General features: G+C 41.7%; 1 protein-coding gene across 1 annotated transcript in view; it reads left to right on the top strand.

Moving 5' to 3' along the window:
* adamts3 (ADAM metallopeptidase with thrombospondin type 1 motif, 3) overlaps positions 1-26948 on the top strand; it is a 138514-nt gene that overhangs the window by 62173 nt on the left and 49393 nt on the right. Inside the window, exons 7-9 of the mRNA XM_040155627.1 lie at positions 6918-7001; positions 8854-9010; positions 20459-20564. Coding sequence (XP_040011561.1) covers positions 6918-7001; positions 8854-9010; positions 20459-20564 — 347 coding nt within the window. The remainder of the gene's footprint in view (positions 1-6917; positions 7002-8853; positions 9011-20458; positions 20565-26948) is intronic.

The following is a 26948-nucleotide window of genomic DNA, read 5'->3' as shown; positions in this document are numbered from 1 at the left end:
AAAATTAAAGTCAAATAATCAAAAAATTACAAGTATTTCATTGCTTACTTATTTTTGACTTACTGTGTAAGTGTATTAGAAAGTTACTGACTTAGTATCACATCATTTTGACTGTCAAGCTCAATGGCTGATTAAGTCAAAAATTTGTTTTCTCGTATCTCATATCTCTTATAATTCTCATAATGTATTACACTGACATTTTGAGTATCTCGTAATTTCGACGTTGTAAGTCAAAATTTGGGCTTAGTATCTCATCACTTTCATTTATTGTCATATAATTATGACCTAGTCTAATTTAAGTTTGATTTAGTGTCTCATAATTTTGGTTTCAGAAGCTAAAACACAGATTTATTAACTGATAATTTAGATTTACTGTACCATGTCATAATTTTGACTTGGTAAACTGAAATTATAACTTAGTACTGCATTAATTTAGCTTGGTAAGTCAACATTTTGATGTTCTATCATATAAATTTGTTTTACAATTATTATTTACATTTGGGTAACTCACAACATTTCATCTATGCTTTCCTTTTCTCAGCATAAATAGACTTCCAGGGTTGATGAAACATAATTCCTCCTAATAGTCCATGACAAATTCTTTCTCTGGGCTCTATTTTTGGATGTACATTCATTTTGTTATGTTTTTCCTTCTGCTGGCATAAATGGCCTTCCACAGGTCAAAAATAGAAAAGGGAGAGGAACTTCTCCAGGGCGCCCTGGTGGCCTTGAGGCTGAGGTGCAACGTGCACGGTTCACGACCAGCTGTGGATCTTGGTTGCATGGCACTCTCTGTCTCACTCCCCTTTAATCCACGAAAGGAAGAAAATTCTCAAAAAAACCCACATTCAAGCCAAACTTTAATTCCTCCTAATTAACCCTGTGATAAATTCACTGTCTGCTCATTTATTTTCTGCACATATATCCATAACAAATGCTGCTGGCTATAATATAGTGTCCAGCTCTTCAGAGAAAAATGCTACCACTGCGTCTCTCTCTCCCTCTCTCTGGTTGTGTTTTCCAGTAGAGGTCCCCGCTGGCTTCAGATAGAGGCAACCCTGGCTCTGGCCTCTGAACACTGCTCCACCCCCCCCCCAACCCCTCTCCTTTCCTTTTTTTCACCTGTACTTTTCCCCTCTTTCATTTTGTCCTCCTTTATTTTCCTCTCCTCCACCTTTCTGTGCTTCCATCCTCCCAGCTCTCCTCCTCTCTCCCCACCTGTCCTTTTCCCTTTCTTTCATTCTTCCTTTCTCTACACTCCTCCTCCCACCTCTGTTCTTCTTCACTTTTATACTTCTGTTCTCTTCTCCCATCCTTTTTTCCTCCCTCCTCTCCTCTTCTCTCCTCTTCTCAATTGCTGTTTTCCCTTCTATCCCTTTGTCCTCCAGCCCCTCCTCTCCCTTCCTCTCTCCTTCCCGTCTATCCTTCAACTCTTCGCTTCTCTTCTCTTCTCCCCTTCCTATCCCTTTTCTCCTCTCCTCTCCCCTCCTCTTCTCACCTCACTTTTTTTCTCCTGTCCCCTCATCTCCTCTTTTTCCTTTTTCCTCCTCTCCTCTTCTCACCTCTCTTCTTCCCTTCTGTCCTTCCTTTCTCTCCCCTCTATCTACCTTTTTATTTCTCCTTCTCTTTCACATCTTTCCTTTCCTCCTCTTTTCTGTTTCCCTCTAGTCCACTCTCCTCTCTCTCCTTTTCCTACTTCCCCTGTTCTCTCATCTTTTTCTTTTTTCATTTTTCTTCTCTCTTCTTTCCATCTTCCTCACCTATTCTCTCTATTTTCCATGTTCCTTTTCTTCTCTTGTCCTCTCTCTCATTCTTTCTTTTCTGCTCTTTCCTTCTCTTTGATTTCTTCTGCTCATCAAAACACATTCTCTATTCTTACCATCCTCAAGACAATTGTACCTGATTGGAACATTTAATGTTTGTTTGCACTGCATGTATGTGCATGCACGCGCGCGCGTGTGTGTGTGTGTGTGTGTGTGTGTGTGTGTGTGTGTGTGTGTGTGTGTGTGTGTGTGTGTGTGTGTGTGTGTGTGTGTGTGTGTGTGTGTGTGTGTGTGTCTTCACTAGTGACACCACTGTTAGCAATGTGATCAACATTTTCAGGAAAGTTCCTGCAGACAGACACACACACACACACACACACACACACACTGTATTAATTTATGTAGAACTTGGCCAACTTTACTTTTCAGCTTCACTGTCACATCCTACGTCATTAATGAAACTCCATATGTGAGTGTGGCACTGGCTTTGCTGCTTGTCACCACTGTCAGAACAAGCCGGGCAGCTTTGCTTTTTTGGGACAAGTTGTCTTCATAAAATCAGCGACCTGAGCACCCAGTGCAGGAAATGTCCCCCGTGTTTTTCTTCTTCTGTTTGATTTGTTGCTGTTTTGTTCCGTCCGTAGGTCTGTCTGCATCTCTCTCTCTCACATAACATGCATGGATGCCCAGTACATTCAATTGTGCTCTGCAATCCAATTTAGTTACATGCATGCCTCATTAATCTCTGTGATGTTCACAAATTATGCAAAATTAGGGGTATGAGATCAAACACTTATCACATATTTCAGAATTTGTTGTATAATTTAGAATTTTATATGCTTCTTTTTTGGTTACATTTTATGGCTAGATTTACGGCTCATCATTTTTGGCGTGCTATTTTGACCTGTCTGGGTGTTAGAGTTTGTGGGATATGTGCCTTGAAGGTTTCACACCATTATTTATTTATGGATCGTTTTTCCCAGCAGTCTTGAATAAAGATTGTGGCCGCCGTCGGTGGATCCGTTTCAGTCTCTGGTATGCACATAAAAAGACACACATGGGAATGAAATTGCTTCCCCTGGTAGCATCGGTTTTCCCTCTCAGTTTTGTCCGAGATCAATAACGCTCTCATATTTGCGTCACATCTCTCATGAAAGTGTCGGACAGCAGCTATTACGCATCACCTCCATCACCATAAAAGGCTCTGATGAAAAGTTAGGCCCTGAGCAATCCACTATCTCCATAAACGAAACCTCTAAGCAACATCAACCTGTCAACAGACGAGATATTAGAGGCAGTGAAGAGTTTGAAGCTTTTTTTTTTTTTTTTTCAAGATGATAATCTGCATCTCTGCAGTCAGTCAGAAGAAAAAGTTACAAATTCTGTACAGATCTGAATTTAATTGAAACGATCCAAACCAAACTCCTCTGCACCACAGCCAGTAAAAGAGAATAAGAAAATAAGTATAGAAATAGTGGAAACCACCCATAACGTCAGGAGAAGATGGGGGCAGAGGTTCCACGGTGCTTCATTAATGAGTGTTCCTCATTGGACATAAAGTAATGCATGACTTTTATGGACCTCTGTTGGTGACATTTAGGTACTGCAACAACATTTACATCTATTTATCCTGTGTACTGAGTTACCAGTTTATTAGGTACACTTTTGCAATTAGAGCGTTATTTGAAGCTGAATTTTATATTTGGACTGCATTACATTAGAGATGTTTCTAATATTTTGTCATCTGAAATGCAGTCCAGTACCACAGCACTACTCACAATGCAGTAGAGATGTATCACATCCTCTCTGATGCACTGTCGCCGTGGATTTACCATTACAAGCGTCGCAGAGGCTGTTGTATTGGATTGCATTACCATTATGTGCGAAAATGCAGGACAAGATGTTGCATGCTCACTACTGTTGATATGATACTTATCATTGCAGGTACACTAGAACAGGCTATATGGCCAAAAGTATGTGGACATCTGAACGTTGCACCCACATGTGGTTTTTGAAAATCTCATTCCAGATCCGTGGGGCATTATTCTGCTGCTATAACAGCCTCCACTCTTATGGTTTCAGGCGTTTCACAAGATGTTGGAACAAGGCTTCGGGGATCTGCTCCCATTCAGCCTCAAGAGTGTTAGTGAGGTCCAGCGCTGATGTTGGGTTAAAAGATCTGGCTCGCAGTCAGCGTTGCAGTTCATCCCTAAGGTTTTGGATGGGGTTTTAATATCTGGGCTCCGTGCAGGCCAGTCCAGTTATTCCGCACCAGACTGGGAAATCCATTTCTTTATTGACCCCCATTTTGTACACGGTGACACTGTCACATCGAAACAGGACGGGGTATTCCCTAAACTGTTACCACAAATAGGAGGAACACATTGGTCTACAATATCATTGAATGTTGAAGAAATCAGCTTTCTCTCAAGTGGAAGTAAGGGACAACAGCCGAAGACCAAACATACACAAACGCATTTGGACGTAGGTGTCCACGTGCTTCTGGCAGATCATACAGTACATAAAGTGGAGCAGGCTATTATCTTATTGCTTCGATAGAACATTTTTTCTACGAGAAAGCACTATGATCCATTATCAGAACAGCGCTGTAATTTAGTTAAACGTTTGAAAGTCTTCAAGGTTTACAAAGATTGAAGGCTGAGTAATCTGCCTCGCTTTTCTGTGATTTTCATTCATGACTGTCATCCTCTCAGCCCTCCCAGCGTTTCTCTCATTTATCAGCTGCTATTTTCATCAGTTTCACTGTGTTCAGGGTTTAACCATCAAATTTGGCTGCATCAGGATTGACGGACTTCATACGGTACTACAGACACACATATAGACGGTTAATGTGTCTGTGCGCTATTCCATTCACGTCTTATTAACACGTTTGTCAGCTCAGACCAGCATCAAATGTACAGAGTTGATCAACTATCAAGTTTTAATAACAGAAGTTCCAACGGGAACCAACACTTGAGCGGGCAACAATTCACAAGCAATGTTCTTGAACTGATTACATACAAGACAGTAAGTATTGAGACAGACATTTCAGCTGGAGAAGCAATCGAGTTAGTGGTATTGATCGCTAACCCCGTCAATTCCCCACTTCCCTTGCCCTGTGATGTATTGTAGAAATTTTCAGCCATTGGCCAGTGAACAGGAGCTGGATAAATAACATGTGAGGCTGAACACATATCAGTAGGAGGAAGCGGGTCCTACGGCCAATGTATGGAGGCACCTGTTAAGACGTTGCTGCGATGTCTAGTACGTCGTTACGGCCAGACTTTTAGAGCAAGCAGATCAGATAAGGTGTAATTTTAGCTCCCCCTCAAGGAGAGGCTCACGGTGCAGCTACCACCATCAGAGCACACAGTCGCTCTACCATTAAATGCAAGTTCAGGATCAGCAGCGTTTATCTGTCTTTTCTTTTTTTTTTTTAAATGAAACACCCATCTGTGGCCTTGGTCATGTTCAGCCAGATTGTTGCTTCATACAGTCCAAAGTACTGAGTAATGGAATCTGCCGGACCCCGAGTAATAGAGCAGTTTGGAGATTATTTCACAGCTCTTCCAGTGTCGCGCTACCCCAAAAAGTCGATAAGGCGAAAACAGTGAGAACAATTTACCATGTGATTATATGCTGCTGGAATATCTTTTTTTCCACCTCCTCTACCCTGTGTGGAGAACACTGACATATTGTGCAATGAGACGAATAAACTCAGTGAGCAGTCACTGGCCCAAAGAAAATGAGACCTCCTGTGACGCTGCCTGTCGCTTCAGTCCAAATGCTCCTGGTTGCTAATGAGGTCTTCTCATATATAGTGCCAGAGAGCTGGACAAGATGTTGATCTGTTCACTGATTCGATTGGTACTTACTGCACGGTCAATCAGGTAGTGGCAAAACAGCCGCGCTAAAGGCGGAGTGATGGGCGACCACACGCATCATACTGAGCCCTTTAAAGGTCAGCTGTCCATTAAATGTATGTTGTCCTTGTTTCCAGCTGTCATGGGATGACATGACATCTCTTCAAAATATATAATATAATGTAATATCTATTATTGCCTTTGCCTATAAATGCAATATTTTAAATTTGGATATTGTCTCGCATGAATTTCATACTAAAGTTAAGTGACAGGCTCATATCAGCGTCTTCAGGAAGGTTAGTGAACATGCACATGGAGTAATTTAAACAGCAAATCCAGCAGTTATTTTAATATGTCCCAGATACCCGCATACTGTGGGAGACACAGATCCCTGAAGGGGAAATTTGATCCCTCTGACTGATTAAAAAACACACAACAGGGCCGTGGCAGATAATAGTGTTGACGAAAAGGGCAAAAAGTGGACTGTTTTGTGTGATGAGTGCTAAAAACGGGGCCACAGCTGGAGCTTGTGTGCTTGGAAAAAGAGCTCACTTTACCTTTTCCCTCAGATTTAAGTCGATGGAAAAACGTTAGCCGGGCTACCTGTGGAGAGTCCTTCGCTGGTCCTTCACTAGCCCAGTTCAGAACTCCAACAGTTCTCTTTACATTACTTCCGAGGCTGCGGGGTGCTAAGACGGCCTGAATACGAAAACGCCTCTATTACATGTTTTTCTCTTACTTTCTCTGTAGCTCTATGCATCTGTATTTCCTCTACAGTCTTCTTTCATTATAAAGGCACTCCCCATGAGGCAGATACACTCTTGTTGTGCCTACAGTATGTTTGCATTCAACACAAACACTCTAGTTTTCATACTGCGTATCGAGGCATGGCCACGCATATCAAATCAAAATCCCCTTTTTCCTGAAACCATGTGGGTGCACAAACAGCTGGCACTATTATTTATGTGCTTATTTATACTTCTTTTTTTAATTTTTCGGATAAAGCAACCATGTCTTGCAAGGAACAAGAACATGATTATAAGGCCTCCTTCCTGTATTCAATGGCTTTCAGAATGCCAAAAATAATGGCTGCACAGGTCTGTGATTACAGTCATTCATGGAGTGATTTGTAAAGAATGGTCTCTTTCTCTCGCTCTCCTGCAATGGTGAGTGGAAAGTACAAAACGCAAAAATTAATCAGATAGGTGGTGTAATGTGTCAGTGATGCAAATGCCTTGAAAGAAACGTTATTGGTGTGATCTGTTGATCTGTTGATCCCTTTGCTTCTCAGGTGAACGAGATTTACCACGACGAGTCGCTGGGAGTCCACATCAATGTGGTCCTGGTGAGGATGATCATGCTGGGGTATGCCAAGGTGAGGTTCCACAGTCCATTTGCATGGACCTGCCTTGTTTTTGAAATGCAAAAAAAAATGTTTGCTTCTTCTCCACACTGTTGAGAGAGTTTAATAAGATCCCACTGAAGTCAACTGAAGTCTCAGTGCCAAAACAGCCCTCAGAAGAGGGCTGCACCTGGGGGTTATGTTCATTATCAATTAATCTACGATTTATTTTAACCAACAAACAACAAAATAAACAAAAAAGAACAACTGCCGTCATAGTTTCACAGAAACAAAAGTCTGCCCTCGCTATGCATGCAGGTGCACAGCTACAGTGTGGAGCCATAGAAATTTGCCCTTTAAAATGGAAGCTGGTGCATAAATGGATATATGGAAAAAATTCAACCATAAGGGTTGCAATCAGTAACTAGAAGAAAAAAGAAACTTGCTGCTGGTGGCAGAATAAAAAGTACCGTGTTCAGATTGCTTGTTTTGTCTGACCAATAGTCCAAAACCCGTCCAAAGAGATTTAAATTACAGTGATGTAAAACAGAGAAACTCAGCAAATCTTCACATATTAAAGCTGTCACCAGCGAATGGTTGACATTTTTGCATGATAAATGAATTGGCCAATTAATCCTCCTGTTGGCTTTAGAGGCAAAAACTACCCGTTTACGAGCTGAACACTGGATTCAGGTTACAAACATTTGACCTGGCATTTCTAAAGCCATGTACAAGAAAATGGGATTAAAGATTTATAGCAACTATTAAGCTTAGTAAAGAACAGACAGACTCACAGGTCTCGGTTGTCAAATTAATTAATTGGTTATTTTAGCACCAAATAGGAGAAAAAATATGGCTTTCAATTTGTATGTTGGAAAATGAAGAGCCACGACTCCGGACTGTCAGCAGGAGTTTTCCCTAAACATTGGCCAAAAGCGATGGCATGAATAAAACAGAACATTTATGGGTAACACGTTGGATGTGTTGCTGCGGAGGGGCAGCACCAAAGCTCCCAGCCTCCGTCACCAGACTGAGACTCTGTAGCCAATAATTTGTTATGTTTGCTGTGGGGAAACAAAGGCTCTGCCCCGGAGGGCGAAGCATCGGCCCATCATCGCTGGTTATAACAGCACAAAGGAATGAAAAAGAAAGTCACAGACATTCCGGCCTCAGTCGGATAAAAGTACAGAATTACATCCCAGGAGTACACAGACAGAACACCGAACAGAACCAACACCTCCACAGAACAATACATTGTCCATTATCTATTGTCAAACCCATTTTTATTCTATTCTAAATGCTCTCCTGCTGTAATTGTTTCCTGCCCGCTATTATTTATCTGCTGCCCTCCGTGTGAAAAAACAGAATAAAAACCAATTGCAAACACATAGCGTTCAGTCCAAACATGTCAGAATTTTGTTAGCAGGGATGCTTTTGTGGTCTCATGCTGTTATTTCAGTAAGAAATATGCTTCTAATTGCTTCGGAGAAAGTGGTTATTCCGACCTCAAAGAGCATTCTATTGACACATCCATAGCCATTAACAAGGGAACAGAGATGCTAAATAGGGAAGAAAATGTATGCAGATTGCAGGGGTCAGCCACGCTCGCTCTCTTTCACACATACTTTAGAAATGCATGCTTGCACGTTCACACTTGCAATGCAGGTAAAATGCAAAGTGAAAACGACATGTTGTGTTTGAAATTCAGTTTTCCTCTCCGCTTATTATCACCCCAGATTCTCCATGTTCAATCTGCTTCTACGGTGAATACTACTCATACCCGTCAGGATTAACAATCTTGGACTTCTGACAGAATACTAATGTGTTCATTTACACAGTCAAGGTTTACTGGTAAGCATTTCTCCCTCTCTCTCTTGCCTTTCAGTCCATCAGTCTCATTGAAAGAGGCAACCCATCACGGAGCCTGGAGAATGTGTGCCGCTGGGCGTTTGTGCAGCAGAAAGGCGACCCTGATCATGCCGAACATCACGACCACGCAATTTTCCTCACTCGCCAAGGCTTCGGCCCCACAGGGATGCAGGGTAAGGCCCCGGAGGACACACTGGCATGGTCCACGGGAGAATGTGTGGCTGCCTGCAGCATTTCAAACTGCCCGGGATTGCCAGCTTTTGGGTAAAGGTGTAGGAGGTTATCCATCATAATATACAGCAGTCAAAGCATCCTGTCTTGCAAAAATTTGCTACTTGTTAATCAGGACTAATTCTTTGGTTTATTCTTGACTTTAATGGCTGTGCTGGGCTCAGACCACTCTTGATTCATTTTAAGGGATTACACATCTTGTGTTGATGTGAAGATTTGAACTATTATGCAAATTTCATGTTGCACAAGCTTTTTTCAAGAAAGCTTCAGGCAAAAAATCCCATCTGTGATTTCTGTCGAAATTGTCTCCGATTGCATTTAAAAAAAAAAACAGCCTTCAACAAGAGCACTGAACAATCAAAGTGCCCCTTGTTGCCACTATCAAGCGCAAATACCACAACTGATTCCCAAAGGGAAACGCCCCAAAGCCCTGTTGTTCTTTATATTTGGCACCTTCCCTAAATTTCTCTTCTTGTGGATGCATGCCTTGAAAGACTGGAGTCTCAAGGCAATTTGCACTGCCTGCCAGATATCGACCGCTTGCCCTGCTCTTATTTTCTCCACAGCGGCCAAACTGAAACAATGAGAGCAACTAATTTACCAAAGTCGACACTATTAAAGACTCAACTTGCTTCATGGCATTTTCATTTTACCCTTTGAACAGCGGCTGCATTTATCTTTCACTTTGCAAATGAGCATTGTGTGCTTTGGCTTATGTTCCGATCGTTTTTGGGGAGACGAAAGGGAAGGAATTCACAAGGTGCAGTATACAGACATGTGCCAGACATGTTTTACATTACAAGACTGACACATTTGCAGACTTCACTGACGCCAGTGGCATTTTTTTTCAGATTAGTTGAATGCATTCACAACAGTGGTGCCAATAATTTGAAAATTTGGAGCACTACTGCTACTTCGTTTATCCAGGTAAAAGCTCTGTCGATAATCGTAGCAACAAAATATCTCTGTTTCCCAGGTCTACAGCGCTCTTTGTTCAGAATGACAACATACTCTGAGTCATTTAGTGGACAAAACACATAAAATACAGAACATCGTGGGTATAAAACAGAGTTGTATCTAGTTTGAACCCCAAAGGGAGGTAAATTACTGTCAACAGTTTAGATGAGTCTATTGTGTCGAGCTGAAGTTACAGGGACTGGAATCAGATTAGTTTCGACTCAAGGAACAAAAGCAGCCAGTTTCACAGAGGTGAAGTGGTGCAATCAGCCAGTAGGACCCCACAGAGCTGTTTTCACTCCAACAATACTGAAATTTCCCATTTGTTGGTTACCGTCATGTCGGGTGTGGTGGTCATGATGTGGCCACGTTATGAATATTACACTGACAGCATTCAACTTTGTAAGAAGCCAGCTGGCAACCAGATCTTTTCCCCTTTTTATTTTATAGGAAACTTTAGACAGGATGCACAGACGGAGTTAGAAATATAAACTGCAATAAAAGCTAAGAGGACTGAAACAATACCTGAAATATACCATAAACTCACAGTGGACTGAATGTGTTATTATATGATATGATACATTCAGGAATTATGCATTGAATACTGAGGGACAGAAAAATATGAGTACCATGTCGCTAAAAATTATAGTGACCTTGGGAATTAGATTGATGAATTTGGTAAAGTCACTGTAATGTCACTCACTCTAATTTGTCTGCCTCTCCAAAGACTGATGGATCTCAACTGTGAAACAAAATCTCATCTGAGCTCACAACATGTCAAACTGGGTTCATGAAGTCAGTATCTCATATGGCAGGTCCACCCAACCAGCTCATAATTTTAATCAGTCCCACCTTTAAAGTGACTTAGCTCAGCACACACTTAAGGTGTTGTTTGCAAATGCTGTAACAGTTTGGCGCCACTGCCATCCAAATAGCAGTTGCCTCTACACCTGTAAAATGACAGGTTATTAAAGCCTGGCCCAATAAACAAGAAAAATACCCTATCTTAAGGAAAGTGATTAAAAAAAAATAAAAAAATCCTGGATCTGCCCCTTTAACCGGAATCTGCAGCAATTAAATGGGTTCTTCCCTGGTCCATGCCCCATCCCTCCGCCAAGTTTGGTGCAAATCAGTTCTCTCTGTGTAATCCTGCTGACACATAAACAAACCAAAAAACAAACAATCCGACCAGAAAATAAGCTCAGCAGAGCGCAGACCTCCGCCAAGGCCAGTGTCAAGGAACATACACCAGACATCAGAGGAAAGAAATCATATTCATAGTAAATGATCTGGACCTGCCCCAAAATGTAATGGGTTCTTTCCTGGCCCATGCCCCATCCCTCCACCAAGTTCAGCACAAATTGGTTTTGTACTATTTGTGTTAATCCTGCTGACAAACAAACAGACCATCAAACAAACAGACAGGGGTGATTACATAACCTCCTTGGTGGAGGTAAAAAATATAAAATTCAACAAATGTAATTTTTTCCATTGTATTTTGGACCAAAGAAAATAAGATGTGCAATATGTGTGGCTACATCCACTCAGGTGGTTCAGGTATGAAGTGGAGATCAAAATAGTTTACAAAGTCAGTGTGAACAGCTGTGGCTAAAATGCCCAGTGACCTGACATACAGCATCACGCTGTGAAATGTGAGATGGTGCTTGATCTCCAACCTGGATTGGGCTGGAACTAGTAGTTGAATTTTACAGTTTGATTTTTGAAGCTCTACTGTCCTTAACTGTGACTTAAGTATATTCGACTTTCAGACGTGCGGTTGTGAATTAGTTGGGAATTAGAGCCGAGGCCCGTGGACAGAACTTCAGAGTCTCTCAACATAGAAAGAATGAAACAATCTCCACTTGACTGTGCAGGGGCAGACTCAACTTGAGGGTTATTATTTCCTTGTGTGTTGATTCTTTCACTGCACATGTAGCACTGGAGAAATGTTTTGTTCCGACATCCGTCAGAATTAATTAACGTTAATCCTTGGCTAGACCAGCTGCTGAGGGGCCACAACATATATTACAGTGAGCGCTCACTGTTTGCCGACACCTGAGAAAAGGATGCAGGCCTACCTGAACCCCAGTGAGCTTAACGCTGAACTTGTCTGCTGCAGGGCCCGGTCTCCTGTTGTGTTGCCACCCGGACACTCTCTGCTCACAGCTCGGTGTTAATTTCAGTTAATTTATGTGACCATATAAACAAAGACTGAAACCAAACCCGTGTACTTAAAGCAGCTGTAATCCATGTTTTTATATAAACATCGTATCCAATGATAAAATGTGTTAGACAGATAGATAGATGGATAGAAGCAGCATGAATAAGAAATACAGTTTGCGTATAAGTATGATACAGACAGTATGTACAGATGGTAGTGCAGCTGAGTGTTCACCTATCACACAGAGGTGAGCTGTTATGCAGAGTTACGGTGAACAGTAGGAATGATTTCCTGAAAGGTTCTTTTTGGCAGCAGAGCTCCGCTGTCTCTGCAGTGTGTCCTGGAGGGGATGGGATGGGCTGTCCACGATGGAGAGCAGTGACCTCCTCTTTCTCACTGACTCAAACGTCTCCAGGCTTTGACCAGTGACGGTCCCGGCCTTGTGAGTGAGTTTATTGTTTCCCTCAGGAGTTTGTAGAGACCAAAAACAGAGCTATTGGAGAGAGAACATTGGACTTATGTTTGCCAGGTGGCCAGAGACACAACTTTAAATGAATAAAAATGTTGCTCCGTAACTGCTAAATTTGTAAATAAGCAACTGTTTGCTGACAAATTCGCCTTATCAATTTAAAAGGTCATGATATGTTCACAACTTGTTGCAGCTGCCCCCAAGATGCAAACGCTCAATTAAACAAATGACCACCATGTGACCTGTGACTCACAGGTTAGCCTTCATGTAGTCACGCTGAAGAGTTGTGCTGCAGGTTTAACTGTCGGAAAACTTTTTGTCCTTGCACATATGGACGGATTATGCCACCTAGAGGCCTGGAGGCAAGCCATTTTTTCCTGGGCATGACCCTTCTCATTTGACCTTTGTAGATACGGAGTTGCTCTTTATTAGGGTTTGGCAATTGAGCGAGTTGGTAGCATTGATAACATTAATACATTTATTAATACCACTGGTTGTGGGCAATGCTGGGACTCATTAATCAGAACATTTGCAATGTGATGAAGTACCTTATTTTTTTAGGTATTTTTCAATCCAATTTCAATTTTCAATTCAGTTTTATTTATATAGCGCCAAATCATAACAGGGCACTTTTCATATAGAGCAGGTCTAGACCGTACACTTTATAGTTATATTTACTGAGACCCAACATTCCCACGTGAGCAAGCACTCGGCGACAGCGGCGAAGAAAAGCACAGTTTTAACAGGTAGAAACCATGAACAGAGCCCGTAATTATTTCACTGGATCAACAAAAAGCAGGCATTGATAAGTGGTTGTTTGATCTAACAGCTCTTCTCTTTTAATTCGATTAAGTTGTAATAAAACAGCTTGCAAGATATCAGAGATGGCATAGTAGGTTCATAGTTAGTAAGGTTACCCCCATGCTGAGGACTTTGGTCTGATCCTATTAACAACACACTGAGGTGTTTCAAGGACACTTCACTAGCTGTCCCCGCATGCCTAATTAGCAGTCAGTGCATGCCTGTATATTGTAGGTGAACCCCACATGATATTATGCTTTCCATACAGACAAAACCTTTTATCTTCTTTGTCGCCACATCACTATCACCTTGTATGTAAAGGGCTACTTCTAGTAAAATACTAAAAGGATCTGTGAGTTCTTGTCTCTTCCCAGAAGGCCTGGCATAGATGGAAAAGGGTCAGTTTGAGATTGTATTTTGATCTGCGGCAAGAGATGCATCTATTTCACTCAGTGCACAGGAGAATTGACGCATCAGTCACGGGTAGAAGATCAGCTGGTGACTCCTGCACTTCTTAAAAGGCGGGAGACTCTGTATTGTCCGCTCCCTGTGCGGATGTTCTGTAATTGGACTGCGTTCCAAAGCTACATCAAAACCTTTTTGCCTACAGGCTTAAAGCCATTAAACCAATGCCTTCTTGTCTGCAATCAGTCATGCCAGTGCACTTGCCGTCTGTCTAGTGCTTTACAGTTCTCAATAGTAACTGGAGAATACATGAGCGCAACAAACAAGCAGTTTTTGATTGTCAAGATTTTCATTGTAACGACACAATGACATCTTTATATTTTCATGGGAACAGCAAAAGCTTTTACCTAGCTTGTTGTAATTTCTAATTTGGATGTACAGTATTACAGCTCGATCCGGTAAATAAGCAACTGTTTGCTGACAAACTAGCCTACAGATGATCTGTGTGTCAGACAGATCCACCACTTTCATGTGGTGATCATCTGGCTTTGTTGGGTGCTAATTAGCAAATATTAGCATGCTGGCACGCAAATCTAAGGTGGTGAACGAGGTAAACATTATGTTAGCATTTGACTCTGCTGCAATGCTGAATCTTATTATAGCCTCGGAAAGCCACTGGCATCACTGCAGACTTATTCTACAGTTTATTCTAAAACTCGGCTCTGTATTATGAAATGTTGCTACTAAGGCAAACAGGGCAGAGACAGTTACGATATTGGCGGTTGCTTTTGTCTGCATGAGTGGACAGCCAATCACGGAACCTGACTGACAGATAAAGCCTTAGTGAAGAAAGCCGGCATTGTGACAGAGGACATTTTGACAAAGAAAACTGCCAGGAATTAAATAAAGATGACCTGCATTCAACTCTGTTGTTGTGAAAAGAATCGGGATACAATAACATTTTATAATAATTAGTTTTGGATTCGAAATGTATTGGATTACTTCACCATTGGCAGCAGTCTCTAACAGTCTGGATGGAATGTGTTTAAAATTTCAGTTAATTTAGTTCATCATACAACACAATGTTCGTGATTGCATAGCAGCCTTATGAAGAACAAGAAAGAGTCAGAGAGCTGTTTTGTACTGTTAGTTCCAACTCCACTTTGATTTTAGCAATAAAAACATCACATCAGAGTATTCTTATTACAGATTTTTTTTTTCCCACTGTTTTTCTTTTATTTCTTTAGCATTTAAGTATTTTGGACCTCCCTTTTATTCTTTATCAAGTACGGCAGAAGACACATTGGATCATGTCAGTGCTTTCGGCCACCATCCACAGCCGGCTGACAGTTATTTCCCAGAAGTGAGGAGAAAAGTGAGCTGCTGAGTTAAAATGTTCTATTTACTGGTACGCTTACTGTCAGGCCATTTGTATTGCAGACTTATGAATGAATACGAGATATTTTTTTAATGATATATACTCTAGCTACTGTGTTGCATCAATTTCAAGCTAAACTCTACTGGGAGAAATAAACCATTAGCTGCTGCCTTTTGAAAGAAAATCAATCAAATATGACAATTCCCACACCGAGCAGCATCAGTTCGCATTGATGCCATCAAGAACATTAAGACACGATTGGCTTCATGACTTCCTGTAGGAGTCCCCTAATGAAAGGCTGGTTTATTTCGATGTGGTCTGAGGAAAAACATCTTTTAATCACTTCTTTGCACTTCCCTTGACCCATTATTAGATTTTGATAAGCATAGTGCTACGCTATAAGAAAGATGTCATTAAGCTTCTCTGTTTGGGTGTGACATGTTTTGAAATCGAATCATTTTTCACAGGCTGAAAAAAACAAAAAAAACAAAGCAACTGAGCGGATTTCACCCCACGTGCAGTGAACAGTCAATAAGAGGTTGATAGAAACAGTTGACGGGAAGGATGGAATGCAAATACTGGTTCTGCCTTCACTAAATAAAAAAATAATCCATAGTCTAACATAGGAACAAACAGGGTCGGCTCTAGCCATTTCGGTGCCTCAGGTACATTAGTCAGCGAAATTTCGCTGTAGGAAGGAGCAGTTAGCTAGCTACTGGCTCGCAGTGATGGAAAATAACAATAATAATAAGTGCATTTACTCAAGTATTGTACTCAAGTACAAATTTGAGGTACTTGTACTGTACTTGAATATTCCCATTTTGTGCTACTTTATACTTCCACTCCAAAACACATTTCAGAGGGAAATATTGTACTTTCTAACTCCACTACGTTTAGTTGACACCTTTAGTTACTAGTTACTTTTAAGATGAAGATTTTACACAATGGATAATTTAACAAGCTTTTAAAATAGAACACATTGTTGAAGATCAAACCGGTGGTTTCCAACCTTATCTTGGCTTCTGACGTCTCTCAGAAAGCATTGTGTAGTCAGGGTCACATGGCAGATGTCTATGAGTTGTTAAGAGCTCCACCAAATACTGATCCTTCCCTTCGTTTTTTCGTCTTTCCTCTCCCATTAATCATCTCACGACCCCTCAGATTTATCTGGTCTCCCTGTACGTCAAACTGGATATAAAGTAGTTCAAACCAGCTTCACTTCCCAACAGCGACAACAGTAACCTGCCACTGACACACCGATGCTTCCGTATAAATAATCTAATGATGTCACAAATAATAATGTATCAGTCAGAGGGACCAAACCAGTACTTTGACTTTAATACTTCAACTACATTTTGTTGGTAATACTTTTGTATTTTTACTTAAGTAGGATTTTTCATGCAGGGCTTTTACTTGTAATGGAGTATTGTTACATTGCTGTTCTGCTACTTTTACTTAAGTAAAGGGTCTGAATACTCCTTCCTCCTTCAGATTCATATCCCTCAGTCTGCAGCTGAGTCTAGCAGATATCTTGACATCATTATCTACGGTTAGTTTATTGGTACTTAGCTAGCCGGCTATTAGAAAAAAGAAAAAAAAACTTCTACACACAAAGCTTGATTTAATGTTAACATAAGACAACATACCTGTATATTAGGCTTTCCTTTCCTCTTCCTCTTTTCTCCGTTCTTGTCTTTGCACACCTGAAGGCTTGGACCTTGTAACTGAAGCGTCCCAACAGCTGATTCCAATTTAGCATCTGCCATCAGTCAGTCAGTGTTACGTCCCGGACTTGGGCTGAGTGATGTGCAATTGCACATCAGACGGTACCCATCATCCCCCCACTTCCAGTGTGCACAGTGCAAGTGCAGTGCTTCGCAGAAGAAACATTGTCGGTGTAGGGATTCTGCATTTTCTAAGCCTTCGGTGAATCTACTTACACGCATGAGCAGTTAATTAACATCAGATACCCTTCAGTCCTTCACACAGTGGAGTTAGTCCTCTCCAAACATAAAACAACAGCTTAAAACAACCTGTTGCCATGTGGCTGACAGATCAGAATATGTTCGTCCTTGTTCCGACATCAAGGTATGGGGACATGCTGGCTGCTGAGACTTCAGCTTTGCTAAAGAGGCAGAGCTGATGTGATTTTTTTTTTTTTTTTTTAGAAGTTTCAGCTGTGGTCTCAGTATGAGCCACTGTGCGGTAGATTGAGTGCTGTATAGTGAGCCGTCTCATTCTGCAAGATGCAAAATATTTATTTAAACGGACTACCAAATTTACTTTTATAAAAGGCAAATCCTTTTGTGGAGACAAACTTTCAGAAACTCGATAAAATGAGCTTCCACATGTATAATAATTATCTATACAGTTTCAAAGGGCATGGAGTCATTTCAGGCTCTGGAAGTCAAGTCACTGCGTACAAAAGATGAGCAACTATGTTAGAAAATATCTGTCTCTGCTTAAAGAGTCAATGGTTGGTCAATAGACTGTGATCAAAAAAACATGCAGAAAAAAAGTCAACTGTGATTGCCAAGGAGCATTTCGGCAAGAAATGTCTCACTGACTACCATAATATTCTGTTGACATCAAGCAGAAACTTCACTTTTTTAGAAACCTATTAAGAGATTCATTAAATCGTCTTTTTGTGTTCTGAGTCAATTTGGCGTCAGATGCGGCAGCTTTTCGTTCCTAATTACAACACAAAGGATCATTTAAAGGCCATCAGCCGTGACAAACTGAAGAGAGAAAAGTTTAACGCTAAATGATTATAACTGGTGACCATAACATAAACAGCAGCTACGGTCCCACTTCAAAACTTACTTTTATTTAAAACACAATGACAGAATTGGCCTCATTTACATCCAATTACTAAAATGAAATACTGGAACGTGTTCATGTTCAGCCTCAGGGTTATCTGTGACATCAGCTGTGAGCCTGACGTTTTGTCAGTTGTTAAATTTGCTGAGAAGTGCACGTGTTTGTCTGACTTTTGGCGGTTATGTGAATGTGGGGTTCATGTGGGTCCAGTGTTTTCTGCTTACGGTGGCTGCAGGTGTGCGCAAGGTGGTTTTTTCCGGTCTAGAAGGTACAGGTGGCAGAAGTTGCCCTCACACATCAGAACTGTCCAATTTTCTTGACTTTCAGGGGCACATTTGCCCTGAACCTTTGTTTATTTGTGACCCTGGCTTCTCGAGCACATTTATCTCAGTCAGAGAAAAAGGCAGTTTAGGAAAAACCATGTAGTACATTGTGTATCCACCTTTAGGGTGCGTCTACTTCACAGTGCTCCTGACAGCCAAGGTCACCTGTTTTATCGGGAAGCATTTGTTGTTGATTGACAAGGCTATTCTGGCTTTTATGAAGAAAAAGAGAAATTTCTATCAGCCTTCAATCTGCATGTCCCAACTCTTATTTCTCTCCTTCTGGTTGCATTTCTCTGACTGCCATCGTCTCAGCCTCACGTTTTCTTTGAAATTAGCTTGTCCGCTCTGTCCTCTTTAACCCAATTTCATCTCCTTTTCCCTCATTATCTCACCAGCTTCTACTTCCCACTATTCCCCCAAATCTGCCTTTCAAACATGTCGTATCCTGTACTTCAGTCAGTTTTTAAGCTCCCCTTATTCGCTAACCCGAAGCCATGTGAAAGCCAAGCGGTTTTAGAAAGTTTTAAATGAGACTGCAGCCTCCCCGATGGGCCACGTACTCTCTCTAGAACAGAAAAATAAATTTAAGGGAATAATCGATGACGGACACAAATTACACCAAGACACTTCAAAAAACACTTACTATTCTCATTACGACACATCTTCTAAACGTTATCACGGTGATAATGGCCTTTCAGATGAGCTCCTTTCTGTTCTGAAGCCTTGTAGATATTCTATTCCCCACCCCCCAATCCAGTCACTGCTAGTATACATCATGGTGAATTGGGGCTTAGTGATAAGGGGGCCCAGATGTGGTCAGTGTTCCTGGAACGTCCCAGTTCCTGGATTTTAGATATTTATTAGGGATGATCAATATTAACTTTCATTTTACGGCTGTTAGACCCTCTGCCTCTGACTTACAGGTGTCTGCGTGCTGTTTCCTAGTATGAAAACCCAGACACTACCCTATTGTTATTGAATTGGTCTGCATACTTTTCTTAATCATTCTTGCATAAGAAACAATGTAGAGGTGCTTTGTTTTTTTGTTATATATTTAATGCACTGACACTTCTGAACAACACATGATTGAGACCCCAGCCTACTGTACTTTAAGATGACGCTGATGCACGGCTGCGACTGTGCCTGATTGTGTTATTCTTTCTTCTGGTTGTCCTGTTTTCTGTTTTTGAAGAGCTGCACCTGAGCAATAGGACGAGGGAGTAAAGTGTTGAATTGGACCTTTGAGGGTATACACAGATTGTGTTATGATATCAGCTTCAGTTACTGCAAGTAGCATTAGAACAGTCAAATTAAGAGTTAAGAAACATGATTTTATCAGTCTGGCTACGGTTATCAATGGTTAATGTTGAAATCAGGACCAAGGCTGGGTTTGGTCAGGCTACGCGATGAGTTGTGAACGAGACATCACCCTGCCGGCCTTAAAATGATCCCAGGTTTGGTCTCAACTTTTTTTTCCGCAGCTTTGGGTATGAGCACATGGTATCGGTGGAAAGAGGCCGCCAGATGAACTAATCTGGACTTTTATCAAGTCAGGGAGCCTTCTAGATTATGGCAGCTGGACCAAAAGAGCACACTGTTTAGGGCTCACCCAACACTGTAAAGGGTGACAAGAGTGCCATGTAGGCAGCAGTTACATCTCCTCCAAAACAGATTTGGTAAAGCAAATTAGTAGTATATAAAGACCATTAAGGGCTGGGTATCATCCTAATTTGTCAGTACTAGTCTCCATATGGTACCTAACTTTCTGTACCAATAGCAAAACTATACTTTCTCCATACATTTGTTTGAATGATGCATGGACAGTATTTTTTCTACGAAATCCTTTTTTTTATTTAACAAATGCTAAGGTTCTTCTCAAGCTTATGTTTATGTCTAAACATACAGTATGCAGCCGTATAAGAACTTTGCCAAAATAAAACAGTGTAAAATTGGGAACAATAATAAATTTAATGTCAACATTTGGACAGTCTTTATTAAAAATATGTCAGTTTTACATTTCTCATTTAACAGTCTGTTACAATAACCTTTGTCCTTTCCCCTGGTGTCCATCAGGTTATGCTCCTGTTACGGGCATGTGCCACCCTGTCCGGAGCTGCACCCTCAACCACGAAGACGGCTTCTCCTCAGCCTTCGTTGTGGCTCACGAGACCGGACATGTGTAGGTTCCTCTTGTTATGTTCTTCCGTCTATGTCTGTGAGGGTGTTGGAAGCTCCCAAACATACATGTACACCTTCCTCCTCCAAGGTGACATTATGTTCCAGTGCAAGGGAAATTATTGTCCTCCTGCTTAATAACACAGCTGCACATTTTAAGTTAACATCTTCCTGGGGCTTTTTGTCCCTGTGATCTCTATGCTGAGTGACACAGGGGACCTTTAAGCAGGTTTGCCCTGAGCTCTGAGAACGAGCCTTTATTGCACTTCATCGTTTGTTTGTCAAACGCATGTTCAGAAACGCAAGGACTCAGCCATAGCCTGTTATGATTGTCCCTTTCTCTGTTCCCACACATAGTCCACATTTCCTGCAACATGTTTCATTTCTGAACCAAAGTTCACAAAAACACCGAGCACACTCTCATGAGCTGGAAACACAGCAGGGGAAATTACGGAACCCTGTGAAGATTGAGCACCAGAAGTATCATAAATAAGCTATTCGAGACTGAGTAGATGCCCAAGAATACACTGAATAGAGGTTCAGAGGCAAGTAGCAAATCTTGCATGACCTTGCAAAACACGCAGGTTGAACTTGCTCGTTAATGCGACACAGAACAGGCAAGGGAGCAGGAAAAAAGAGAAATTTGGTGGGACTTATGGAGGAAGCCTGGATGTATTAAAAGAGATTAACGCAGGCTGTGTCCAAAATCACTCACTTTCCTGCCAGAGTGCACTACATTCACCCGCTGCCATTTTATTTGAATGTCTGAAACAGTCTTGAATTTAAGCACTATGTAGTGCCTGCAGAAACTTTCCTGGGTTTTTCATGTTGACTGCAGAAAAATAAGATGCGCTCTAGCGACACTGTTTGAATATTCAGTGTGAAATGTATGCTCTATACAGTGCCCTCAAAAATACTCACAAGGGAACAAAAACAAAAGAAGAGGAGCGCCCATGGCATGTACACTACTTCCCGCCGCTACTTTGTCGCATTTGATAGATGCAGGAGGAGGAGTGATTTTGGACACAACTAAAGCAGAACCAGACAGACAGAAAACTTTGTTTGGCGTATGCACTGGGTAATCAGCCACATTTAATGCATAGGCACCATTATTATGTATTCAAATTATTCCAGTATCTCATACTTCTTTACATCCATGGGGCGTAGAGACAGTTGGAGGGAGGCTTCAGATCTGTTGCTCTGCACGGAAACCTGGATGAACCCGGAGTACACAATAATGAGCAGGCCCAACCGGGCTGTTTATTCACTTGCTCTTTTCAATTCAATTATATCTCCTGCTCACAGGGGTGCCGTTGATGGTCGTGATTCAAATGGTTAAAACCAAACGTTTGAAACACCTTGGTGGAAAACAACAGCCAACAGAAGGCAAATAATTAGAACTGTTAGGAACCACAAACAGGACATTTTTTTTATCAGCCAACTGTTTGACAGCAAGCCAGTAGATACCAGGTTTTAATGGGCTTATAATTTGGGGAGCGGCTGGCCCCATCAGTGTGGTCATCATCCAAAACATCAGATGGTACCAGAGGGTGGACACCACATGTGATGCAGTATCACTCAAGACTGAGGCATAAACTGGTTTAAAATGGTGAAATTCAGCAGATCTGAACACCATCTGCAGGGTCGAACCTCCTAAGTCTTTATTTGATACTGTTTTTGTTTGAGTCTGTTGAAAATAAATTGACTTTGAGAACGGGCCTGGATGTTTTTATCACAGTTCTCAGAAGTGGGACCCGAGAGCACGACTCAGGAGGCAGATGTAAAAATAAAGAGTCTTTACTTAGAGAAAAAAAACCAGGATACTAAAATCCAAACAGTCAAACAAAGTATGAAGGGTCGGGCTGAGGCAAACTCCCAAAAAACACAGGCAAGGTCAAAAACACGATCAGGATCAAAACAGGCAGACAGAGAACAGAGCGCTGGAAAGCTAAGGCAGATGACACAAAGACAGTCTGGCAGAGAGCAAGTGGAAACGGACCAGTACAGAGAATGTATTAAGGAGCTAATGAGGGAATAGGGATCAGGTGAGAAGGTGAGTGGGGAAGAGGAGCAGGTCAGGTGATTCTACCGGCGGGAAAGCAGGCAGGTGGGGGTCAGTGCATTTACATGCACACTAATATTCCACTGTTTTTCTGAGTATGACAGTGTAAAGAATCTGACACGGGGCATTTAAACAGCATATGCCGTTTTTCGATATTCCGAAGTTGGCCTTATCCTGGATTGAGCATTTTCTGATTAAGACGTAATAATAATACCGATATTATTCCGTTTTCAAGAGCCGGCTTTGGACGTGTACACAGCGCATTCGGAAAGGGGTTTTTCAGTTGGGGTTTTTATGGCAGTTGGCGACACACGGCCTCATGCCTGTGTACAGTCAGCTCTGTGTGTTGTACACAAACCAATTAGAAAACGGTTTGGCAGGGGTAGAGGTAGAGATGCATGCCCAAGAGGAAAGCCCACATTTCTGGACTGAAGGAGAAACACATCTATTCTCACATCGTGAGAAACTTGGATATCAGCAGGTTTTTGGATCTGCACAAATATGGCAACGCCGACGTCACGGGAGCCTTTTACGTTAATCAGAGTATGCACGACTGCATTTAAACAGGAATATAGGTGGAATATTCACTTTCATTAGTAGGAGTATTTTCTTTTAACCAGAATGTGTTGTTCATGTAAACATAGTGAGAGGCAGGGTCTGAAATGACAGCAGAATTAGAACACGTATGTACAAAGAACCGGACTGAATGAATAAAAGGATGAATGAGCAGACTGAAACTGAAATCTGTGACAGTTATAGAGAAAAGAGAAGCTGTCCTTCAGCGGGAGTAGCAGCTGCTTGACAGAGTCAACCACCTGTTTGACAGAGTCAACCAGCTGAGACGGCGAGGGGTCCATCCTGCTAAAATGTCGCCCAAACAACAGATCCTCCAACTTCACGGTTGTTGCTCTGCAGCCAACCCTGGGGGCAAGTGAACAGAGGGCTTCATCTTCAAGGATCAATAGACTTTGCCGGGAAAAATAATCCTAAAAAAAACAATGTGGAAACCAGGGGCCGCACTGTACACACGCACATACGCACACAGACAGCTTTACGGTGCCGAGAGGTGATACTAGAGAGGACAGTTTTTTGAACTCAATTTCATGATTAAATCACCGTTAAGGAAAAAAGTGATTCCCAAATCCTGAGACAGCTGCTACGCTTCTAAACTGAAAAACAGGACAGAAGCGTAGAGGATGTTTTAAAGTCTTTAAGTTTTTCCTAAGCTGAGGAGATAAATGGCCTCACGAGGCAGAGACAACTGAGACTGCTAGTGATGCGCTACAGATTAGGTTATGCAGGGACACAAGTGTCTGATTCTCTCCACAGATATGTTTGCATTTCTTAACGAGTAATCTTCAAGGCCTCAGTTTGTTGGATTTCTGCTGGATGTGTGGACATCGTAACGGGTAGCGTGTCAGTCCCACAGACACGGTTCTTCAGTCGGAGTGGTAGTCGCGTAGCGGTTGCTTGGAGCTTTTGATTAAAAGGGGCACTGCACCAACTTAAATGTCAGAGCCAGTTCACTCATCTCGAGGACTCCTGACAAAGTATAATATCAAGTAAAATGTAACCAGGAGGATGTGTACAGAGACTGAAAGCCACGATATTTCTGGCTCTGCTGCGTAGATTTTGACCTTTTTTTAATCTGTCCCTCACAAGTGCCTCAACATTATGGAAGAACGTTTACCAAATCGTTAGTGCACAGCTCTAACTTTTTTTTTTTTGTTGGCATTTTAAGCGTTCATTAGGTAGTGCCAACGGAGAGATGACAGGAAATGGGAAAGAAATTAAACAAAAGGTCCCCGGCTGGACTCAAACCGATGAGAGAAGAAGGCGTCACGTTAAACTCCATGAAAAAATAATCCGTTGTCCACCTCTCTAAAGACTGTCTGTGTCTCTTCAAGTCAACCCTTCGTTAAGGAGTGGTTTAGATGCCGGGTGCCCCTGTGGTAGCTGTGTGTCTTTCCTAAAGCCATCGTTAGCTGCGGCCACACGCTGGCTCCTGGCTTCTCCTTTGAAAAGCGAATGTAGGCACCGGGCTCAAAGGCCTGAATTATCGCATTTTCGCATCCCGTCCTGCAAAAAATGAGTCCCAAAACATCTGTACCATACATCTGTATGCCCCCTCCGTGGGACATCTGTTTGAAAACAAGCTACTTTGGATCATAAGAGCCTTAGCAATACGGTGCAAATGATCAACTTTCAAACCAGGAATAATTATATTTCTGTGATGAGATTAACAGCGATGGAGCTTCAGGATCTCCTGTCCGCTCGCTCCTTCACTCCCACACTGATGCCTTCAGTGACCAATAATGAAGGATAAGAAATCCAAGAATAGGCACGTACCCTCTTTGTTTTTAATTAACCACTTGCCATGGTAAGGACCCCTTGTATTGAACGTGACTTTTCAGAGATGCCACGAAATAGTGTCAGATCATTATTTCCTCATGCATGCAGCGTTAATCCAATGGGGAGAGAATGGGGCAAGCTGAGTCTTTAATCAGCATGAGCTGCCCCTTGCCTCTAGGTAAATGTACAAGATAATTAAATGAATCATGCGACCGCAGATCGAGGAAGAGTAAATACTTAAGATGTGACTGTAGTGTTATCACAGTAAAGTGAATTTCTGAAACCTGAGTTGAGTACATCCTAATGATAGCTGAGACAAATTATTATGCTGCTTGCATACAAAATTTAGGCGAACAGAGCCGACATCTGTCACCACCGTATGGAAGTGATAACCCATGATAAAGCGGCCTGATAGATGGAAAATGATTCATGAGACAGAGTTAAAGAACATTCCGACATTGAGTTGAGTCCGTTTTTTTCTGTATCAACACATCTGTGGCGTTATTGTGTTTATACCGTGGCCGTTTCCAACAGGAAAAAAGAGAAGCCGTGTTTTAAACCATCAGATGTTCGTTTAGAGCTTGTTTGCAGTCGGTTGCAGGGCCCAGCGTATGCTTCACAGGAAGTGCTCGTCGGTTCTGACAGCCTCTGAAACCCCCTCTCAAAATCCTCATGGTTTTCTGTGAGGCTTGTTTTGTACGAGGGTTCTAAGTCAGATTCACCAAACTCTCTTGACTGCACAAACTTGTTGTGAATCGCGTCTTTCAGACTGATGAAGAACACCTGTTCATGAGGAGGTGTGCATTCGTGAGATTAGTCCATTGGCATAATCAACCCCCCCCCCACACACACAAAAAAAAATTTCCCATGTCGGGCTGCCTGTTCCGCTTCGTTTGTGGGACGGTTCCGTTCACAAAAATGTCACGCAAGAGTAAAAAGAGGAATCATAACAAATTTAGCAGAGTCAGTATTCTCATTACAGGACTCAAAACCATTAGAAAATATTATTATTACATCTGTCAGTGACGTGTCATCGGAGCAGCCTGTCATGTGACAGAAACAAAGAGGGAATGCTTTAGGCTACATGAAGTTAGACGCTAAAAAAAACCTCTCTCTGTAGCAAAGCGATAAGTAACTGACACGTCAGGCGGTCGAGGAGACCACAGTCACAGAGATATTAGACTAGAGAATATACGGAAGGTGATGTTAAATCAATTCCGGTATCAAATTTGAGCTCCAAATTCATTCCGATTTAGCCGCCATAAACCCTTAGTCAAAAAAGAAGAAAGGTAGTCTATCTGCTCATGTTCACTCATACCACAGGTCTGGACAACTGGTGAATTTTGTTCATATCTAAGAGAAAAGTGCAAGAAAAATTGGTGAATACCACAGATTCTCTTAAATCACTCATACATGTCATTTAAGAATGAACCTGTTCCTATGACTGGTTCTCGCATGAGGCCCATTGATTGCTTTGGGTGAGAGACTGTAAGGAAAAAGTGTGCCACTATTCACCTACGTACGTTTCATCGCATTGAGACAAGTTTTAGGAGAGAGATCAGGGAGGCAGTGTGATGCAACAAGGCCTTGGTGAAAGGACCGAAAAGACCAAAAACGGAAGTTTAGTAATGTAACAAAAGTAAACCAGTAAGGTGCAACTTGAGGTTTGCAAAAAGATGGTATATTCTAGTGAATACTTTTAGTTTGATTTCACACTAATTGAATTATACAAAACAATGTTTTTAAAAAAAAATCCATAACTGAGCATGAAAGTTAATTCCTGACCTTAGAAGAAGTTTGACCAAAGAAACAAAAACAAAAAAACAACAAGAATTAGAGTTTTCCTCTCCTTCCACCAGTGACAGTTGATTTTAAATTTGTGAGCCGAATCCACTCATTGCATTTACACATACATCATCTGGAAAAATAATGAAAAAAGGAAACCTTGAGTCCAATTTTTTTTTTTTATTGTTA

This window comes from Xiphias gladius, chromosome 19, assembly GCF_016859285.1.
Source record: "Xiphias gladius isolate SHS-SW01 ecotype Sanya breed wild chromosome 19, ASM1685928v1, whole genome shotgun sequence".
Classification (NCBI taxonomy): domain Eukaryota; kingdom Metazoa; phylum Chordata; class Actinopteri; order Istiophoriformes; family Xiphiidae; genus Xiphias; species Xiphias gladius.
The sequence above is the reverse complement of the archived record's forward strand: the minus strand, read 5'-3'. Positions and strand labels throughout refer to the sequence as shown.